The 16473-nt window shown below is 45.1% G+C and overlaps 1 protein-coding gene across 1 annotated transcript in view; it reads left to right on the forward strand.

Annotated features, from left to right (window-relative positions):
* NPTX2 (neuronal pentraxin 2) overlaps positions 1-16095 on the forward strand; it is a 52751-nt gene extending 36656 nt beyond the window's left edge. The window contains exons 4-8 of the mRNA XM_414750.8: positions 128-6139; positions 7354-7570; positions 10749-10993; positions 12336-12515; positions 14441-16095. Coding sequence (XP_414750.3) covers positions 5705-6139; positions 7354-7570; positions 10749-10993; positions 12336-12515; positions 14441-14668 — 1305 coding nt within the window. The 5' untranslated portion in view covers positions 128-5704 and the 3' untranslated portion in view covers positions 14669-16095. The remainder of the gene's footprint in view (positions 1-127; positions 6140-7353; positions 7571-10748; positions 10994-12335; positions 12516-14440) is intronic.
* The last annotated feature ends 378 nt before the right edge of the window (positions 16096-16473 follow it).

Genomic DNA, 16473 nt, shown 5'->3' on the forward strand with positions numbered 1-16473 from the left:
TGCAGAATCCCTGGCTGAAATCACAGGCCCCTTTATTTGGGAACTTTGTCAGCCCCCCTTCCACCTGTGCACATTGCAGCTTCTTGCAAGAGTACCTCACAGGTGATATGTTTTTTTTCCTCTGCAGAAACTCCATGGAAATTCTCCAAGGATCGTTACTTTGTCATGCTCATTAGAACTTGAGATGAAACCTATTGAGGTGCCTTAACATCATCTCCGAACACCAGGTGCTTTGGCATTTCAGATGTCACATGGGTCAGGACAAAATAGCATTTCTAATTGTCAGCTACAGAATTGGACACAAAACTGTGAGAGGAGGAGGGAAATCCCCGTAGAGAGAATTCAAGGTTATCACTCTGCTTCTGACAGAATTGAAAAGCTAACTGACTGACATGAAAGACCCAGCTTCTTCTACAGTAATGTTCTGTAATGGAAAGGCACTGAAGTCGTTCTGCCTTTTGTCCCAGATCTCTCATCTCTCATGTATTCTTTTCTTTCTCTGTCACAAGGTGGGTACGTTACGTTCTGTTCTGTGAATTCTAGCTCTGAATCCAAGTGTGTATCTCAGGTGTGATGACTTCAAAAATATGTTTAGCATACATAATTGTGTGTGCTGCATCTGATACACACATGCTGTAATGTAACGGACTAATATAGACATGTTTGTTGTTTATGTACCCGTACCACGGAAAGAGAAAAAGATGTTCTCATGCCATCATAGCAGTGAGGCACCTGGTGGAAGGACACAGTTTCTCTGCCAGCAACAGGGAAACTATTCACCTGCTGCTGGGCTTTCAAGTTAGCAGTCTAACTGGATTTGGAGGGGCTAGCATGAGTTCATTGTCCGTAGGAACCCACCAAAGCAGGCCCAGGAGTGGCCTATAAAATTATCCATATGGCAGCTGTTGGAGATGTAACAGGAGGTAACTTCTGCTCCTGTACAAAGCACCGTGACACCTGCGACAAAGTTGATAACATGTGCCATAGGTCTGTGCAGCAGGCTGCGGTCCCTGCTGGAGCTGGTGCTGATGGGCTAGGTGAGAGGAGGTGCTTCTCGCTCAGTGCTGACAGAAGCACAATGTTTGGTTTTCTCATAGTTACATATTATTTCACAAAATCAAATTGAAATAGGCTGTCAGCTTTGAGAGGAACCTTAAACAACAAATACGCAGTTCTGAATACGTGGAAGTATTCAGTGTTTGTCTGTATGTGGGCTTTAAGATATATTAATATATATTCTGCATATCCCTAGCCAAATTCTGTATGTGTTCTGTATTGTGCTTTGAACTGAGCAGAATTCTTTCAACATGAGGAGGATTTGTGTTCTTAAGTATTGAGTAATAGAGGGCACTGAAGGTCTCAGTGCTTGTTCTCCATGCAGGTAACCTATTTCACTGCTGAAATGTATTTGTGAGCTTGGTATTTGGGGCTAAATGTCTGCAGAACACCAGAAAGATAACAGGCCCTGTAGAATCTGATCTGCTGTTCTCCTAGTTGGTGATTAGAATCACAGTGCAACAGCTCGTGCGTGTTCCCAGAAAGGTCTGCTGTGCCTGTCCTTTGGTCACCAGCAGCACATGGGAACACCTGAGGCAGCGAGATCTCTTTTAAATGTCTCATGTTCTTAGCAAGTTCCTGCAGTGTTCTCTCTCACGAAGTTAGTATTTACAGCCATCACCTCTAGGGTAAGTTCTGTTCTCCCTCTGTCAGAAGGAAGCTCATCCTAATAATGATTCTCAGAAAGGTAATGCATCATTCAGATGATCTAGAGAAAAGCTGAATTGGTTCAGATCAATGGCAAAAAAATCCTGTTGAGTTAAAAGGGAATACAGTTTTCATTTATGATTTTCATAGAACAGCTTAGGAAATGGAAAGAATAAGAGAGTGTGTCTCATAATGATCGGTTTCTTCTAATATTCTACTTGTATTTTTATCCACGGAAGCTTTGTAAGATGGGAATATGAAGAACATCTGAAGTCTGTTGAACAAAATCCTCTTGCTGCAGCATTCCAAGCTGTTGTGGCTGGTAACTTCTGTAGCCAGGTACTTATCTCCTGGTAACTGGTTCATGAGCTGTTCCCCCTTATTTTCTGGTAGTCCCTAGAGAGATAGTTGGATTTGAATTCAGTTTGGTGGCAGATCTCCAGCCTGCAGCCAGGAGACTCTTCTGGTGTTAGCAGTAGATGAAGTAGATAAAGATTCTGTTCATATATCTGATTTATTCTGCAAATATTAAGGATGCTGAACAGCATTTATAATTTCAATTGTCATTGCTGGTGCATTTCTCTAGTTTTGCTGGGGCTTTCATACAAATGAAATTGGTCTTCTTTTGACAAGAGCGTGTTCTTAATGACACATTATGCAAGATGAAAGGACAGATTTGCTTGTTAATTATTTCTTTGAGATCACTGCTGGTGGCATGTGGAATGCTACAACAAATGTCTGCCAGAGCGATTAGTGTAGGCTCCTATTCTGCTTTCAGACTAGGCAGGCAAAAGCAATTTGTCTACACTTTTAAAACCATGGTCAGAGAGATGACCATATTTTTCTAAGAGGCATGGAGAAGCTAAAGGTAACTTCATAAGTTCCTTGGGGCAAGGCACTAAAACTTACTGACAGAGGTTGAACATGTCGCGTTTTTGAGGATTTCATTAGGCAATTAGGAGCTTACCTTCCATTTCAGTAAAACATGAATTTGTAAGTCACGTTTCAAAAGGAGCTACAGTGTAGGCTCAGCTGAACTTAGACCCTTTGAGATCGTTAGGATGCCATTTCCACTGAACATCTGACAATGATGCATGGAACAAAACCGAAGTATCAGAAAATAAGAGTCCTGTCTGCCACTTGGAGTCATGTGCATGTTGCCTTGAATGTGCTCAGGGCACCTTTAAAAATGTGGCACCATCTTCAAATTCATCTGGAGGTTTCTGTGAGATTGCATTAGTGACTTGGCTTACCTATAGTAGGTAGAAGTGTGTGAGTGGAGTTTTATGTCATATCTGCTGAGTTCCAGACCTGCATCCTAAACACAGCAGCTTTCTGTTATTGAGAGTCCAACTGCATATTACATACGTATTAAATTTCAAGTTTGAATTATAACAGTTGTGCATCAAAGACTGCTAGCAGCTAGCATGCAAATGCTGTATCTAAAGAGAATAACGCCCTTCTGATGGCAGTGGAAACTGTCAAAGTTAAATTAAAAATTAAAAATCCATTCTGTGGGCTGCAGAGTTGCCGGGCTGCCTGACAGCCCCAGAGCCAGGGAGCTTAAACTGCAGCAGTAAGTTATCTGCTCTCCTGTGCTTCTGCCTTTACCCCAGTCAGCTTCTGTACCACAGTGAAATATGGCCATTGTGCCTATGGGATGTTTGGCCTGGATATAAGGAAAGAGAAACAACATTCTTGCAGCTGTTTTTTTTTTTTTTAACATCTCCAATTATCAGATATTCATTTACTTATTCCTTGGTATGTAATATGTTAAGATGATAGACTTCTTTTTTTGTATGCTTTATGGTAATGTACTGCTGCACATTAGTCACTCGAAATGAAGATTGACGTGGCCTTCAACGTTAAAAAACACTGGCAATGATGACAAGGGATGTTTTCATAAATTAATACCTGTGCTACATGTAGGTGTCCCAGTCAGTAAGTGAGGAGCAGTAGGTGATTGGGGTGGGGTAGTTTTAAGAGCATGAAATGTCATGAGAAAAAATGCAGGGCTGCTGAGGGTGAGGAGGGGCTGCATTTCTGTGCCTGCCCACCCTGCCTCCACACTCACACCCTCACTGTGAGCTCACCGATGTTCCTGAATCTCTGCTGGGATTCTTTCCTGTTCTACCATCCTCGTCTGCCACTGTGAAAGCAGTGTTGTAATAAAGGACAGAACTTGTCTTTTCATAAGCAATTTACTGCTGTATACTGAAAAGACCTCCGGAAATCAGTTGTGTATTGCTTGCTGCTGTTTGAGTTACTTCTCAGGTTGCCTAAATTAGAGATTGGGACAGAATCTCTGATTAGGCAGCCTATGTGCTGCTTGAAACTCAAAAGGAACAATGCCTTTATTAGTTATGCATTGAGCTAAAATCTTTGCCTGAGGACACCTGTATGTGAGATGAGTTTTAAAAATCAGGATTTTGAAGTTTCTGTTGAAATGCAGTGAAGCCATTTTGATGGGGAGCCATCCCAGTTCCTGCTACAGAGCAGGGGATCAACCCCTGGAAAGGCACTGGTTACTGCTGGCCTGCAGTAGGGTGATGGGCCTTAAGGAAGGGGGAGCAAGCGTTACACAGTACTTTTGTTAAGATATTTATTACTGCTTCATGTGATACTCGAGAAGTGGGCTACAGTGAGATGCAGGTGTGACTGAATGACCATACAACCATACATGCAGAACCAAAAAATGTGGCACATTATTGCATGTGGTACACTATTGCATGTGGATTTCAGTATTTCTTAGAGTTGCGTGGGCTGGCAGGACGCTGTGTTGGCAGGTGGGGTGTTCCCCGTATGTGTATGGTCCTCCTCGTTACAGCATCCCAGTGCTGTAGTTGGTACTCCCCTGCTATAGCTGTGCAGAGTTTGAGCCGGGGAGGCAGCAGTGCTGCACAGGGCGGTGATGTCTGTTCCCTCCAGCAAGGAAGCGGTGCAGGCTCATGAGCGCTGCTTTGCAAACAGGAGTTCAGGCAGAAGTTGGAGCCTCTGGGCGCCTGTTACACATCCATCCTCTGTATTCTCTCCCTCTGAGTAAGCAATGTGAGCCGCATCTCTCCCTGCTGTGACTTATTGGCTGCCGTCAGCTCTGAGTAATGCAGCTTCTAAGCAAGGCGTTGCTGGAGGGCGTGAGCAGACCAGCTGGGCTGCGGGCAGTGAGCGTGGTACCCGCGGCTGACGTGCAGCTCTGCAGACTCTGTAACATAAGTTTATAAGTAGTTCACAGGGGCACTGTTTGGCTTTTTTTTTTTTAATGACGTATTATTCCTCGGTTTAATTCATCATTAATCAAGATATAAATGTAATTATTTGTTCCGTGGTGAGATGTCCTCGGCGTCCACCTGTAAACTTGTCCCAAGTGGGAAATTGTGCCCGGGGGCGGCGGGGGTCGCAGCGCAGCCCGTGTGTGTGTGGCGGGAGCCGAAGTGCCCGCTGGCGGCCGGGAGGGACGGGGCGGAGTGCGGCTGAGCCCGGCGGGGCTCCTGGGGAAGCGCCGCGTCCTTCGCCGGGCAGAAATTGTAAATAATTACGCTCCATACTACGTGGTGCCACGAATGATAGAGCGAAACCCACGGCGCGCTTCTGGTCCTCCACGGAAATTTCCGACGCTCCTTCTTAAAACGCCCCCGTCCCTTTCCCCCCCGTTGAAAAGCGGAGCGCCGCTCCGATCGGCACCGCCCCTGTGCTCCGTGCCAGCGCCGGCCGGCAGCTCGACGGGGTTCTCCGCGCTCCCGGCGTCCCGCTGGGCTCGGGGCGGGCGGTGGGCGCTCGGTGCCCCCTCGCAGCCGCGGCCCCGGGACCGCGCGGCGTCAGCAGCGGCCGCAGCCAACCGGCGCGAGCCCCCGCGCGCCCGCCCCGCCTATAAGAGCCGCGGGACGGCGGCGGCGCGAGAGCCGCGCGAGGAGCGCGAGGGGACGGGCGGGCGGCTCCCGGCAGCGCGGCGGGATCGGCCGCTGTCCCCGTCCCGGCGTCGTCGCCCCGCGCGGCCGCCGGGATGCTGCCCGTGGTCGCCGGGCTGCTGCTCGCCGTGGCCGCGGGCGGCCGAGGGGCGGCGGGGGAGCGAGAGAGCCCTCCGGGCAGCCGCTTCGTCTGCACCTCGCTGCCGTTGGACGCCGTCGGTGCCGGCTGCCCGCTGCCCCCGGTGCCCGCGCAGAGCGGCTCGCCGCCCCCCGAGGAGGAGCTGAAGGCCACGGTGCTGCAGCTGCGGGAGACGGTCCTGCAGCAGAAGGAGACCATCGGCAGCCAGCGGGAGGCCATCCGCGAGCTCACCGGCAAGCTGAGCCGCTGCGAGGTGACCGACGGTAAGGGGCCGTGGAAGAAGGAGAAGGGCAAGGACACGATGGGCGACCTGCCGCGGGACCCGGCGCAGGTCATCGACCAGCTGAGCCGCACCATGCAGACCCTGAAGGACCGCCTGGAGAGCCTGGAGGTACGGCCGGAGGGCAGCCCTGCGCGGCTCCGAGTCCTCTTCCCGGCCGGGGCGCTGCGCGGGGCTCGGCTTATCAGTACCGCTGTGAGGGCTGCTCCCCTCGCGTGCCCCCGTTGCGCGGGGATGGGGTGCGGTTTTCCTGCCCGTGACCGCCTCAGTTCCCCTACTCGCGTCTGAACCTCTTCTTCTGGGGACGTGACTCGGCGGGGCTCGAGGTGCGGTGAGGGGGGCTGGCCGTGGGGAGGGGGTGATGTGTTTGGGGCTGACGTTTGATAAAAAGAACGCGCCCCGTGCCCCTGGCTGGAAGGAGGAACTCCTTCCCAACTCCGAAGGATTGCCGTGTATCTCTGGGCAGCGGCTGAGTGGCGCGTGTGGAAATAATTGATAGGGAGATTTCCCACAGGAGCGGCGCTGGGCGTTGTGCTCCTCCTGCCGTCCTCGCCGATGCGCGCGAGGATGCAGAGCGGCTCCTTTGGCGTTACTCTGTGAGGTGTGAGCAGTGGGCTGTTTTTCACGTGCAGTTGGGAGTGATGTGGTTGTGTAACAACCTTCTGTTAACACCGCCGGCCTCTCGAGGCACCTCGTGCTGCCGCGATGTTCTTAGGGCTGCAGAAGGGAAACACCGCTGGAGTAGGAGGGGAGCACAGCCGCTTCCTTCTATCTGAGATCCCAGTGTTACTTAACACAGGTTCTCTTGGTTGCACTTTAGATAATTCTTTCACTCTTAGCATCTCTAGCTGGTCTAAAGAGCATCCAGCTCCATGCTCTGCAAACTGCAACTGAGGAAACTCGAGTTTGGTAAATGTGCTTTTGAAGTACTTCAACTTCTTAGTTTGAATAATAGTTGTTCTGTTTGGCAATGTCGTTCTCAATAAGAAAGGGAAGGACTGACTGATGTGCCACATGTACCCATATTGATGGAAACGCATCAGACTTGCCTTCCTACACTGACTTCACTGAACTTGAAGGTATGAAGGCTCCTCCATATGAAATGCTGGAAACCTCTTATGAAAGTGCCCTTTTGTTTCAGGATGTGTTATGCTACGGCGCTGATAAAAAGCACTGAACTTGACAAGCACTAAAAAGCAGTGCCTCTTCTGTGCTTGCTGGAGACCTCAGTGATCCTGCCCTCCTCCCTTTGAGTCAGAAACATATCCACATTTAAATTTCTGTTTTAGCAATGATGATGGTTTTTTTTTTTCTTTCCCCTAAAGCACCAACTCCGAGCCAATGTGTCGTACGCAGCACTGCCTACTGATCTGCGGGAGATGCTCCAGCGGAGGCTTGGAGACCTGGAACGCCAGCTGCTGAGCAAGGTGGCTGAGCTTGAGGATGAAAAATCTTTGCTTCATAATGAGACATCAGCCCACCGGCAGAAGACAGAGACTGCCTTGAATGCATTGCTAGAAAGAGTGTCTGAATTAGAAAAAGGTAATTTGCACAGAATCTAGACTCTTCTCCACGCTGATTTATTTTGCCTTCTCTCCTCATCTACTACACTAGTTTAAATGTGTGCCTTGAGGGAAAGACAGCTTCCTTCTGGTTAAGATGCTGGTCTAGATGTTAAGTAACATTAGTGCTAATGCTTAGACTCCCTTCTTCCTTCTATCCCAGTCTTCCTGCTTCTTGGCCTCTGCGTACCTTTGGCTTTCTGTCTCTTACCTTGACATATGGGGCTGTTTAGGATGAAATTCTTAGTATTTGTGAGATAGACACATATTAAGGAGATGAGTGAAAACTGGAAGTAGTATGATATCGATGTGAGATAAATACCAGGGTAACACCAAGTACACATTTAAGAACTACCTTTCTTTATTGGGAAATAACATGGGCTACATTAGCACAACTGCCTTTGATGTAATAAATAGCATCTTTTCCAGAGCCATTCCCTGTTGCTTTTGAAGTATCGCTGCTGGGATAAAGTCTTTGATTTTATTGCTGGTTATGCCACTGAGTAACAGCTAGTACTTGAATTTTGTCCTATTCCCAAGTAGCCCTTGGAGTTTATAGTAGATTATACACGGTGCCACTGGAGCACACTCTCTTAATCCCACTCATTTCATCAGATACTTAGATTAATTATTGCTGAGACCTGTACGCTTGAATAGAATTCACTCATTTGAATTACAGATGCCTATGGAAATGAGTTGAAATCAGAGCTATCTTTCTGTTTAAGAGTGGGCAGTACCAGTAGGTATCACTGTCCAATCTTTAAATGATTTTTCCAAGGTGAACATCTCTGCTTGAAAGCAGCTTAATGGATTCAAAATGATGTGAATACGTGTATTTCCTTAATTTAAAAATGAAACCTAATGAGTCAATTTATATAATTTTGTATTATTATTTTTAAGTAGAAGTGTGGAAGGTGAGGAAAGAGGAAGAACAGTTCCTCTACTGACTGTGTCATTTGATGCCTTCCTTAGAGCTAAAATAAGGCCTACACTAAAGCTAATATTCTGGAAAACTGGTAGTCTGTTAGTGTCTTATGTGGCAAGTATTGCTAGTCCTGTCTCTGAAAAATGTGACTCATATCAGTAAGTCATCAGAAAGAGAGATGTAGCAGTGGGAGAACAAGGATGTGTAATTTATCTTGGTTAAAAATAGCCCCTTCCCAGCTCTGTTTTTTGTGTGTGGAGAGAGGGCTGTCTTCCTGCAAGCCTCCAGGGAAGTGGGGCATTGGGGCCAGCAACCAAGGCACAGGTTTGCTTCTGGTTGTGTAATTTGCTGTCTGTTACATTGCAGTTTGCTTAGCTGTTCTGTGCCTTTGGCTCCTCAGTCAAACCAAGGTGAGGGTAATAACCATCTAAGAACTTCATCAATCTGTAGATTACATGCAGTCAATGTTTATTGTGATCTGGCATCTCCTAAAAATAGGATTTCTCCTGTGCTTTTATTGCAAATGACATACTCTTCAGCATCTGTTCCAGTCAGCTAATGAGCATGCCATAAGCTCCTGACTGTCCCGAAGTGAGGTAAATTGAGAAGCACTGCAGGTGGCTGCATGAACTTTGGGTTTCTGTAGGTAATCGTGACAGAAGTCATGAGGTATCAGTGGGGCAGAGGAGCTAGATGGCTATCAGGATTGCCGAAGTCTTCTGGTGACTTCTTTACCTGTTGTTTGCTGCTACTGCAGTACATGATGCGATAAAAAGAAGGACTGAAGTGAGAAAAGGTCCTGCAACTGGTGGTGCCTGACCTTAACTGTGGTGTGTAGTGCTGCTAGAAACATGGACAAGTCACTTGCTGTACTTTAAATCTAGATCTCTCTAAAAGAGAGTAACTGTTGTCCTTCTTGTTCAAACTTAATTGAGATTTTTTAGGACAAGGGCTGTCTTTCACTGTTCATGTTCATCCTGGTTATACTCTTACTCTTTACCAACCTGTTATTGCTTCCTTTAGCTCTTCCAGACAGTGACTAATGCTCTCAATGGAGTACATTTTCTATTATATGTGAGACAGGCTGTGCCAGCCTAGTGGAGATTGCTGAACATTGGCCCTAAAACCCTGTTTTTATTTGCTTATAAATTTGGAATATCTATAAGTTCCTCAAGACAGATCCTAGCATCAGAGAAGCTCTTTCTTCTTCCACCCACTCTTTTTGTGAAAAAACGCAGTCACAACACTTCCACTTCTGAGAATGGGAGCTGAGAGAGTGCCAGCAGTTTTCATTTCATACAAAAATTGTGGCAACCTTTTGTGGCAGCAGCTCTTCATCTGGATGGGAGTGAACATTTGGCAGGGGATGTCATTTGTGTCAGGAATGTGGGTGAAGATGGGTGGGGATCAGAAGAACAGGCTGATGCTCTAGTGCAGAACTATAGGGTTGTATTTAGTGGCACAATCTGGGATTTCTCTCTTCTCGCGAATATATCTGAATCTAACAAATTACTTGTAGGTAGGTACGTCAGTGTCCCGTGTCTTGGCAGTTCTCAACTTCCTGTCACTTTTCTTTGGGTCACTTTGAACTTCAGCTTTATATTTTGGTTCAGATCTCCACAGGTTTTGTCTCTGGGGTGGAAATCAGTTCTACTAACCGTAACTCTACTTTCTGAAATGTATTAATTCATATTGCTTCACACTGGCCATCCAGAATGGGAGCTTCAACCTGTTATCCCAGCCAGCTATCTGCAAAATGGGGATACTGCTGCTGGCTCCCCATGCTGGGGCTAATAGGAAAAGAGGCATCATTTATGAAACACTGTGATGCTTTAATAATGACCATACCAGAGATTCCATGTTCAGTAGTAGTAAATATCTTCTAAGACGGTTTGAATTGTGTGAAATAAGGCCTCCAGCCGTGAGCTAAGCGATGAAGAAAGAAAAATATTTAATAGCTTCTCATTAGTTGTGTGCCATCCGATATTTTGCTCTGAGCAAGGAGGAAAAATAAGCTAAGTAATTAGCACGCTGTATGTAAAATCTAGTTGTATTTTAACTGTGCTGTAGAATCAACATTTGCTATTACTGCTCCAATATATTTTTGTGTACCCTCTCCAAAGTGAGTGAGATTAAAGATCCTCAATATAAATTACATTTTTTTCCTAACTGTAATTATATATACACTGTTTTGTCTAGCATTAAAGGCTTTTCTTCCTTGATGTCATTCTAGGTAACAGTGCGTTTAAATCACCTGATGAGTTCAAAGTGTCCCTTCCTCTTCGCACCAACTACTTGTATGGGAAGATCAAGAAGACTCTGCCAGAGCTGTATGCTTTCACTGTATGTTTATGGCTGAGATCAAGTGCTTCTCCTGGAATTGGCACTCCGTTCTCCTATGCTGTTCCTGGTCAAGCTAATGAAATTGTCCTCATAGAATGGGGGAATAATCCAATTGAACTGCTAATTAATGATAAGGTGAGAATCAATTAGCTCCTTTATTCATCTACGTGTTCAGAATAACACTTGGTGTTTCTAGGCCTGAACCCTTGGTACACCTCAGAACTCCTTGGCTCTCTCTGAGGCAGCCAGCTCTAGACCTGTGCCTGCTTTTCTGTTGTTGCCCATCTGTTGCGAACAGAAGTGCCCTCAACAGCACCCAGTGGTGCACGTCTTTGTGCTCTGCGTGAGTGTGACAGCAAGGTGTGCACCTCTGGAGTTACAGGCAGGTCTTGGCTGCTTGTGTTTGTAACCCTCTGTTTGCTTTTAAGGAACAGAAGTCGTATTTGAAGCCACACTACTACAACACCTGTGAGATCTGAGCCAACAGCCGTATTTTTATCTTTATAATCCTACAAGTTTAGCTATGTTAAGACTACATTGGCAGAAAGCAGAGAGCAAAAGGCATGTAATTGTTGCTGGTTTTACCATGTTTATTGACTGAACATCCGTTAAATGTAACTTTTCAAGACTTTGTCTAGATACAAAGAGACAATTAACTGAATGCTCCCTTTTTCCTCACCCTGGGCTTGGCTTAGTTACAAAATGTAAGGATCTGCTGGTAGCAGAGCGGCTGGGTTTGAGATTGTTAACTCTGCCCGGGCTGTGCTGTAACGCAGCTTGCCTTTAGGCACCATCCCTTGTTTTCTCTGGCCCAGGAGGTTTCCTAGTAATTCACTGCTCTCCAAGGAGTTGTATGTTTACAGATTCACAGGGCAGCCCAGCTGGTTCAGTCACGTGGCTGGTTCAGGACTTGTAACAGTCCTACCATCTTCCCAAATCAATAAAAATAAAAGCAGATTATTTGTAATGGCTTCTGGAAGAGAAGGAAACGTGAGCATGCTTGTCTTACCAATTCTTTTTATGTCAGTTGTACTCATGTTCTGTTACATTTTTCTTTCTCCCACATCACAGCTGCTTTGTAGCCCTCTGCATTTGTGTCTTTGACTTGGGTAGCTTTTTAGCTCAAAGTCGTAATGGAGCATAATCCCTGCATAACAGCTTCCATGAGCTCTACTGGAAGCAGACCTCTCTGTGAGTCGTTCTTACTGCAAATGGTGCAGGCAAACCTTACACCTGAAGAGAAACTTAACGTGTGAGCGCTGGATGGAAACTTAGGGTTAAGCAGTGAGGTTTAATTCCTGAAGACAGGACTGCTAGGACAAAGTTGGAAAATATGAATTCACATCTGCTCCTGCCATTTCAGCCTATGCAGATGGTAGATGGATACTGTCTCTTTAGAAATGTTGTGCTTGAACTTCACAGACTCGGTTTGCAGCATTCAGTATTCTTTAAAATTGTTACTATTATCATTTTGTAGGTTGCTCAGCTTCCTCTCTTCATTAGTGATGGAAAATGGCATCATATTTGTATAACATGGACAACAAGAGACGGAATGTGGGAGGCTTTTCAGGATGGAGAGAAGCTTGGCACTGGAGAGAATCTTGCCCCTTGGCACCCAATTAAACCTGGAGGTGTCTTGATCCTGGGTCAGGAGCAGGTATGTGGATGGCTGAGTTCCACTGGTGTGTGTGTGGGGAAAAAAAGCCCAATAAAAATGAGGAAAATTAAGACTCCCCAGACATATAGCTGTGAGGAAAATCTGTTAAATGGTTGGCCTTTGTTGTATGTGTGGTGTCTGAAAGATGAAAAGAAGGAAACTTCATATAATCACACTGAAGTTTTGTTTCATTTATTAAATATTCAGAATATTCATGTTGGAAATTATTCCCACTCTAAATGCTACAGTGTGCAGCTTTGTCAGTAATCTGAATAATGCCTTAAGTGAAGTTCTTTGAGCTAGATTGCTGACAACTATCAATGCAGCCACTGAAGTTACAGACAACAACAGTTAAAAAGGAGCTTCCTGAAGCAGACCGAGCTTACTTGAATTTTTTTTTTAAATGGAACCTAAATTGGCCATCCCCCTTAACAGATTGGTTGTGTGTTTGTTTGTTTTTCCCTCCCCTCCATCTCCCCATTATCCTAAGAATAGTCAGAATGTCAGTCCTGGAGCCTCAGATTAGACAAAGGACAATTTGTGTGGGGATGAGCAGACCAGCAACAGTGGGAACTGGAGAGCATGTGGGTTTATCAGGATCTTTTATAGGTGTACCTTCTAGGGAGAATTTCCTCTAGGCTGAATTGTATGGCTTTTCAGGTATGTAACATGTTGTATCTTTACAACAGTGGAGTTCATGACTAATTTAGAAGTTCGTGTCTACTTTAAAGATGAGTCTGAAGTAAAAGTTTTGAATTTTACATATTATATACAATAGTATGTTTGGTTTCTCATTAAAGGTGTAAGTAAATAGCTCTCCAAATGCAAATGCTAAGGAAGTTTAGATATTAGTATTGCTAACAGAACACAGTTAGGAAATTGAGGATGAGTCATTTGTGAATATGGGGAAAAAAGCAAAGGATTTTTAATCTTTCATTTAGTTAATATCTCTTTAATCTATTGCCCATGAATTCATGGCTCTGTTATCTCCATATTTTTCTCTATTCTTTGGATTGTTATGTGTGTTGCACTAATAAAAAACATTGATTTGTAATACAAATCAGAAAATATTATTTCTCCAGGATTTTGAAGTTCACAGCTGGGCAAGACAATCAAGAATTAATTTTGTCCTGGTGCTGATTTCAGTAGATCTTTATCCATGACATAAAGTGACAGAATGGTTAATTTGGAATCCTAACACACTTGACATAGCAGATGTTCCAGCTTACTATTAAATGGCTGGCAACCTTCTGTAACTCTTTTACTACTTTCCTGTGCAATGCTTGGCCTCGTCCTATGCTGTGTTTTCTGTTAGTGTGATTGCACAGTATGATTTTGGTCTTCAAGTTGAGCAAATAAACACTTCAGGCTTGTGCAGTAACAGCTGGAGTTACTCACGTGGTTCAGCCAGCAGAAGCCTGTGTGTCCAGACCCATAGATCCCATCTTGTGGTCCCTGTGGACAATTGACAAAGTGCTGCAGTTACAGTTTAATCTGTAACTGTAAAGCTTTGAGAGATCTAGTGCGTCAGTGTGGTTCTTGCTGAATCTTTCTTGTGCCAAACTTGCAAAATGGATCCTAAGTCAGACTTGGTATCTAAAGCTGCCTTCCTGCTGCATTGCTTCAGGGGGACAGGGCTAGTGAAGGGTAGCTCCAACTACAAGTGGCTGTGTACCTCTGTGGTGATATGCAGTTACTACTGTTTGCTTTAAATTATTCTAAACCATTTCAGACTGGGGCTTTTAACTGTTTCACAGAATAACATCTTGTTCACAGTGGTCCTTCCAGAAGCTTGAAGTTGCTCGTCAGTGCAATTCTGTACTTCCTTCTAGCAGGGTGGCAGCGGGTGGGAGGGTCTGCAAGTTTGGTGGAAAAAAATGCTGAAATAACCTTCTCATCTAATCCTAATTCTTGTGTGCCTAAAGGACACGGTTGGAGGAAGATTTGATGCAACTCAAGCCTTCGTTGGGGAGATGAGCCAGTTCAATATATGGGACAGGGTCTTAAAAGCTGAAGACATCATGAATATTGCTAACTGCTCTACCAACATGCCTGGCAACATCATCCCCTGGGTTGATAACAACGTGGATGTGTTTGGAGGTGCAACTAAGTGGCCTGTGGAGACATGTGAAGAGCGTCTGCTAGATTTGTAGCTGCAAGTGTTTCCCATCAAGTGCCCCCTTTTAGTAGGACGATCTCCTGTGCAATCTAAAGCACTGATTTTTCTCTCTGCCCTTCCATAACTCCTCAAAAATAGAAAGTAAAGAAATTGAGTGAGTGGCCTCAGTGCACAAATAAGTAACTAAATAAAATCATCAAAAGCTGTTAGTTCTGGGGCACTGAGCCTGACAGTGGAAGAAGCACTTGTTGGTTAGAGCAGCCCTTCCTTCCTTATGGCCTAAGCCAAGAACATGCTTTGGGCTGAGCTGCCGCTGGGTCAGGCCCTGCTGCAGGGCAGCAGTTCTCCTGGCAGGGCTGGGGAGCAGCCTTGCACAGCTCCGCTTTGGTACTCCTTTGATAATGTGCGGTCTGACAAAGCACTGAGATTAACAGGCTAAATGGGAGCCCTTCCTTCCAGTCTACTGTCTCCCCTTTGAATTGAAGCCATTCTTTTTTAGCCCTTTTTAAGGAAATCACCTAATCCTTATATTTCAGTGATTATGTGCAACTGTGAGTAGAGCAGAACAGCCACTGTCTGAGTGCAGCAGTCTTGCTTCTTAATTTTCAGATGAGAAATCTTTATTTTGTGATAAGGAGGCAATGTTATCTGACAAATGCAATTCTAGTTCAGTGTGAAGATAGGGCTGTGGCCAGCGTAGCTCTGTGGAAGCAGAGAAGCTGTAGGTGGGGCTCTGTCCCAAAGCCTGTCTTTCCCTGGCCAGGATTCCAGGAGGGATGGTTGGATGAAGGATTGTTTGTATTTTCTGTAGGCTGAATGTACTGAATTTACAATGACCTGGCCTGTGAACTTTCCTCTATTGTTTCTCTTGCTTTATTCCTTGTCTTTTTTTTTTTAAATATACAAGCTGTGAATAAGTGAATTTCTGTTCTGTTTTGCTTTGAAAGGCCTTTTTATGAGCAAGTGCCAAAGTTCAGTTTCTGCTTGCTGAGAATCACTATATATTTTTCCAACATAAGTCTTCTGCGCTGTTTTCTATGTTATTATAATGGTCCTATGTAAGATGTGCTGGTTTTTCAATTCTTGCTGACTGTCTCTTTTGTAAGCACTGGCCGGAATGCAATATCTTTTAATTTTCTCTAAATATTTTGCAAACAGTGTTGCTATTTCCTTGGCTTCGATGTGACTACTTGGTTTGTGGCTCGCAGACAGCAAATGCACTGTACTGGGAAAGAGTCAATACTTTTGTTATTTAAAAGAAAAATAATTTAAAGGGGTGGGGGAATTTCTATAGCTAAATATCATATTTTATTTTTCATATGTTTGAATTGTAAGAATAAGATGGTGGCGGTCCCATTTGTAGGCTGAAGTTACATATTTCCATTAATATGTAGTATGCTGTTCTTAAAGAGAAAAACAAAACAAAAAACCAACTTTTAATTAAAAAGCAATGTAAAATGAGTCTCTTAATTACTGTGGAGTCACATAAGACACCAAATGTTCTTTCTCGTTATTGCTGTGGGTTCTGCTAATATTTCTCGAGGCTGCTAACAGTACAGACCTGGGAGGAGCTGATTTCCTGAGGTTACCTGAATTCCCGACATATCCTAAATCATAGACTTGGCCAAAAGGAGCTGCTGGAACTGGAGGCCTGGGTGTGACTGTCACGGCCCCTTTGCTGCACGCTGCTGCTGATGGGGATGACGTGGGGCACAGCAGTGGTAGCTGTTACCGATGTGAGAGATGGCATGGCAGTTTGCTGCTGGGGCGCAGCACTGGTCGGAGGCAGTGTGAGGTCAGGTCAGCAAGCAGGGTGAAATTGCCCTAGGAATGTGGTAC

This window comes from Gallus gallus, chromosome 14 (genome assembly GCF_016699485.2).
Source record: "Gallus gallus isolate bGalGal1 chromosome 14, bGalGal1.mat.broiler.GRCg7b, whole genome shotgun sequence".
Lineage (NCBI taxonomy): Eukaryota > Metazoa > Chordata > Aves > Galliformes > Phasianidae > Gallus > Gallus gallus.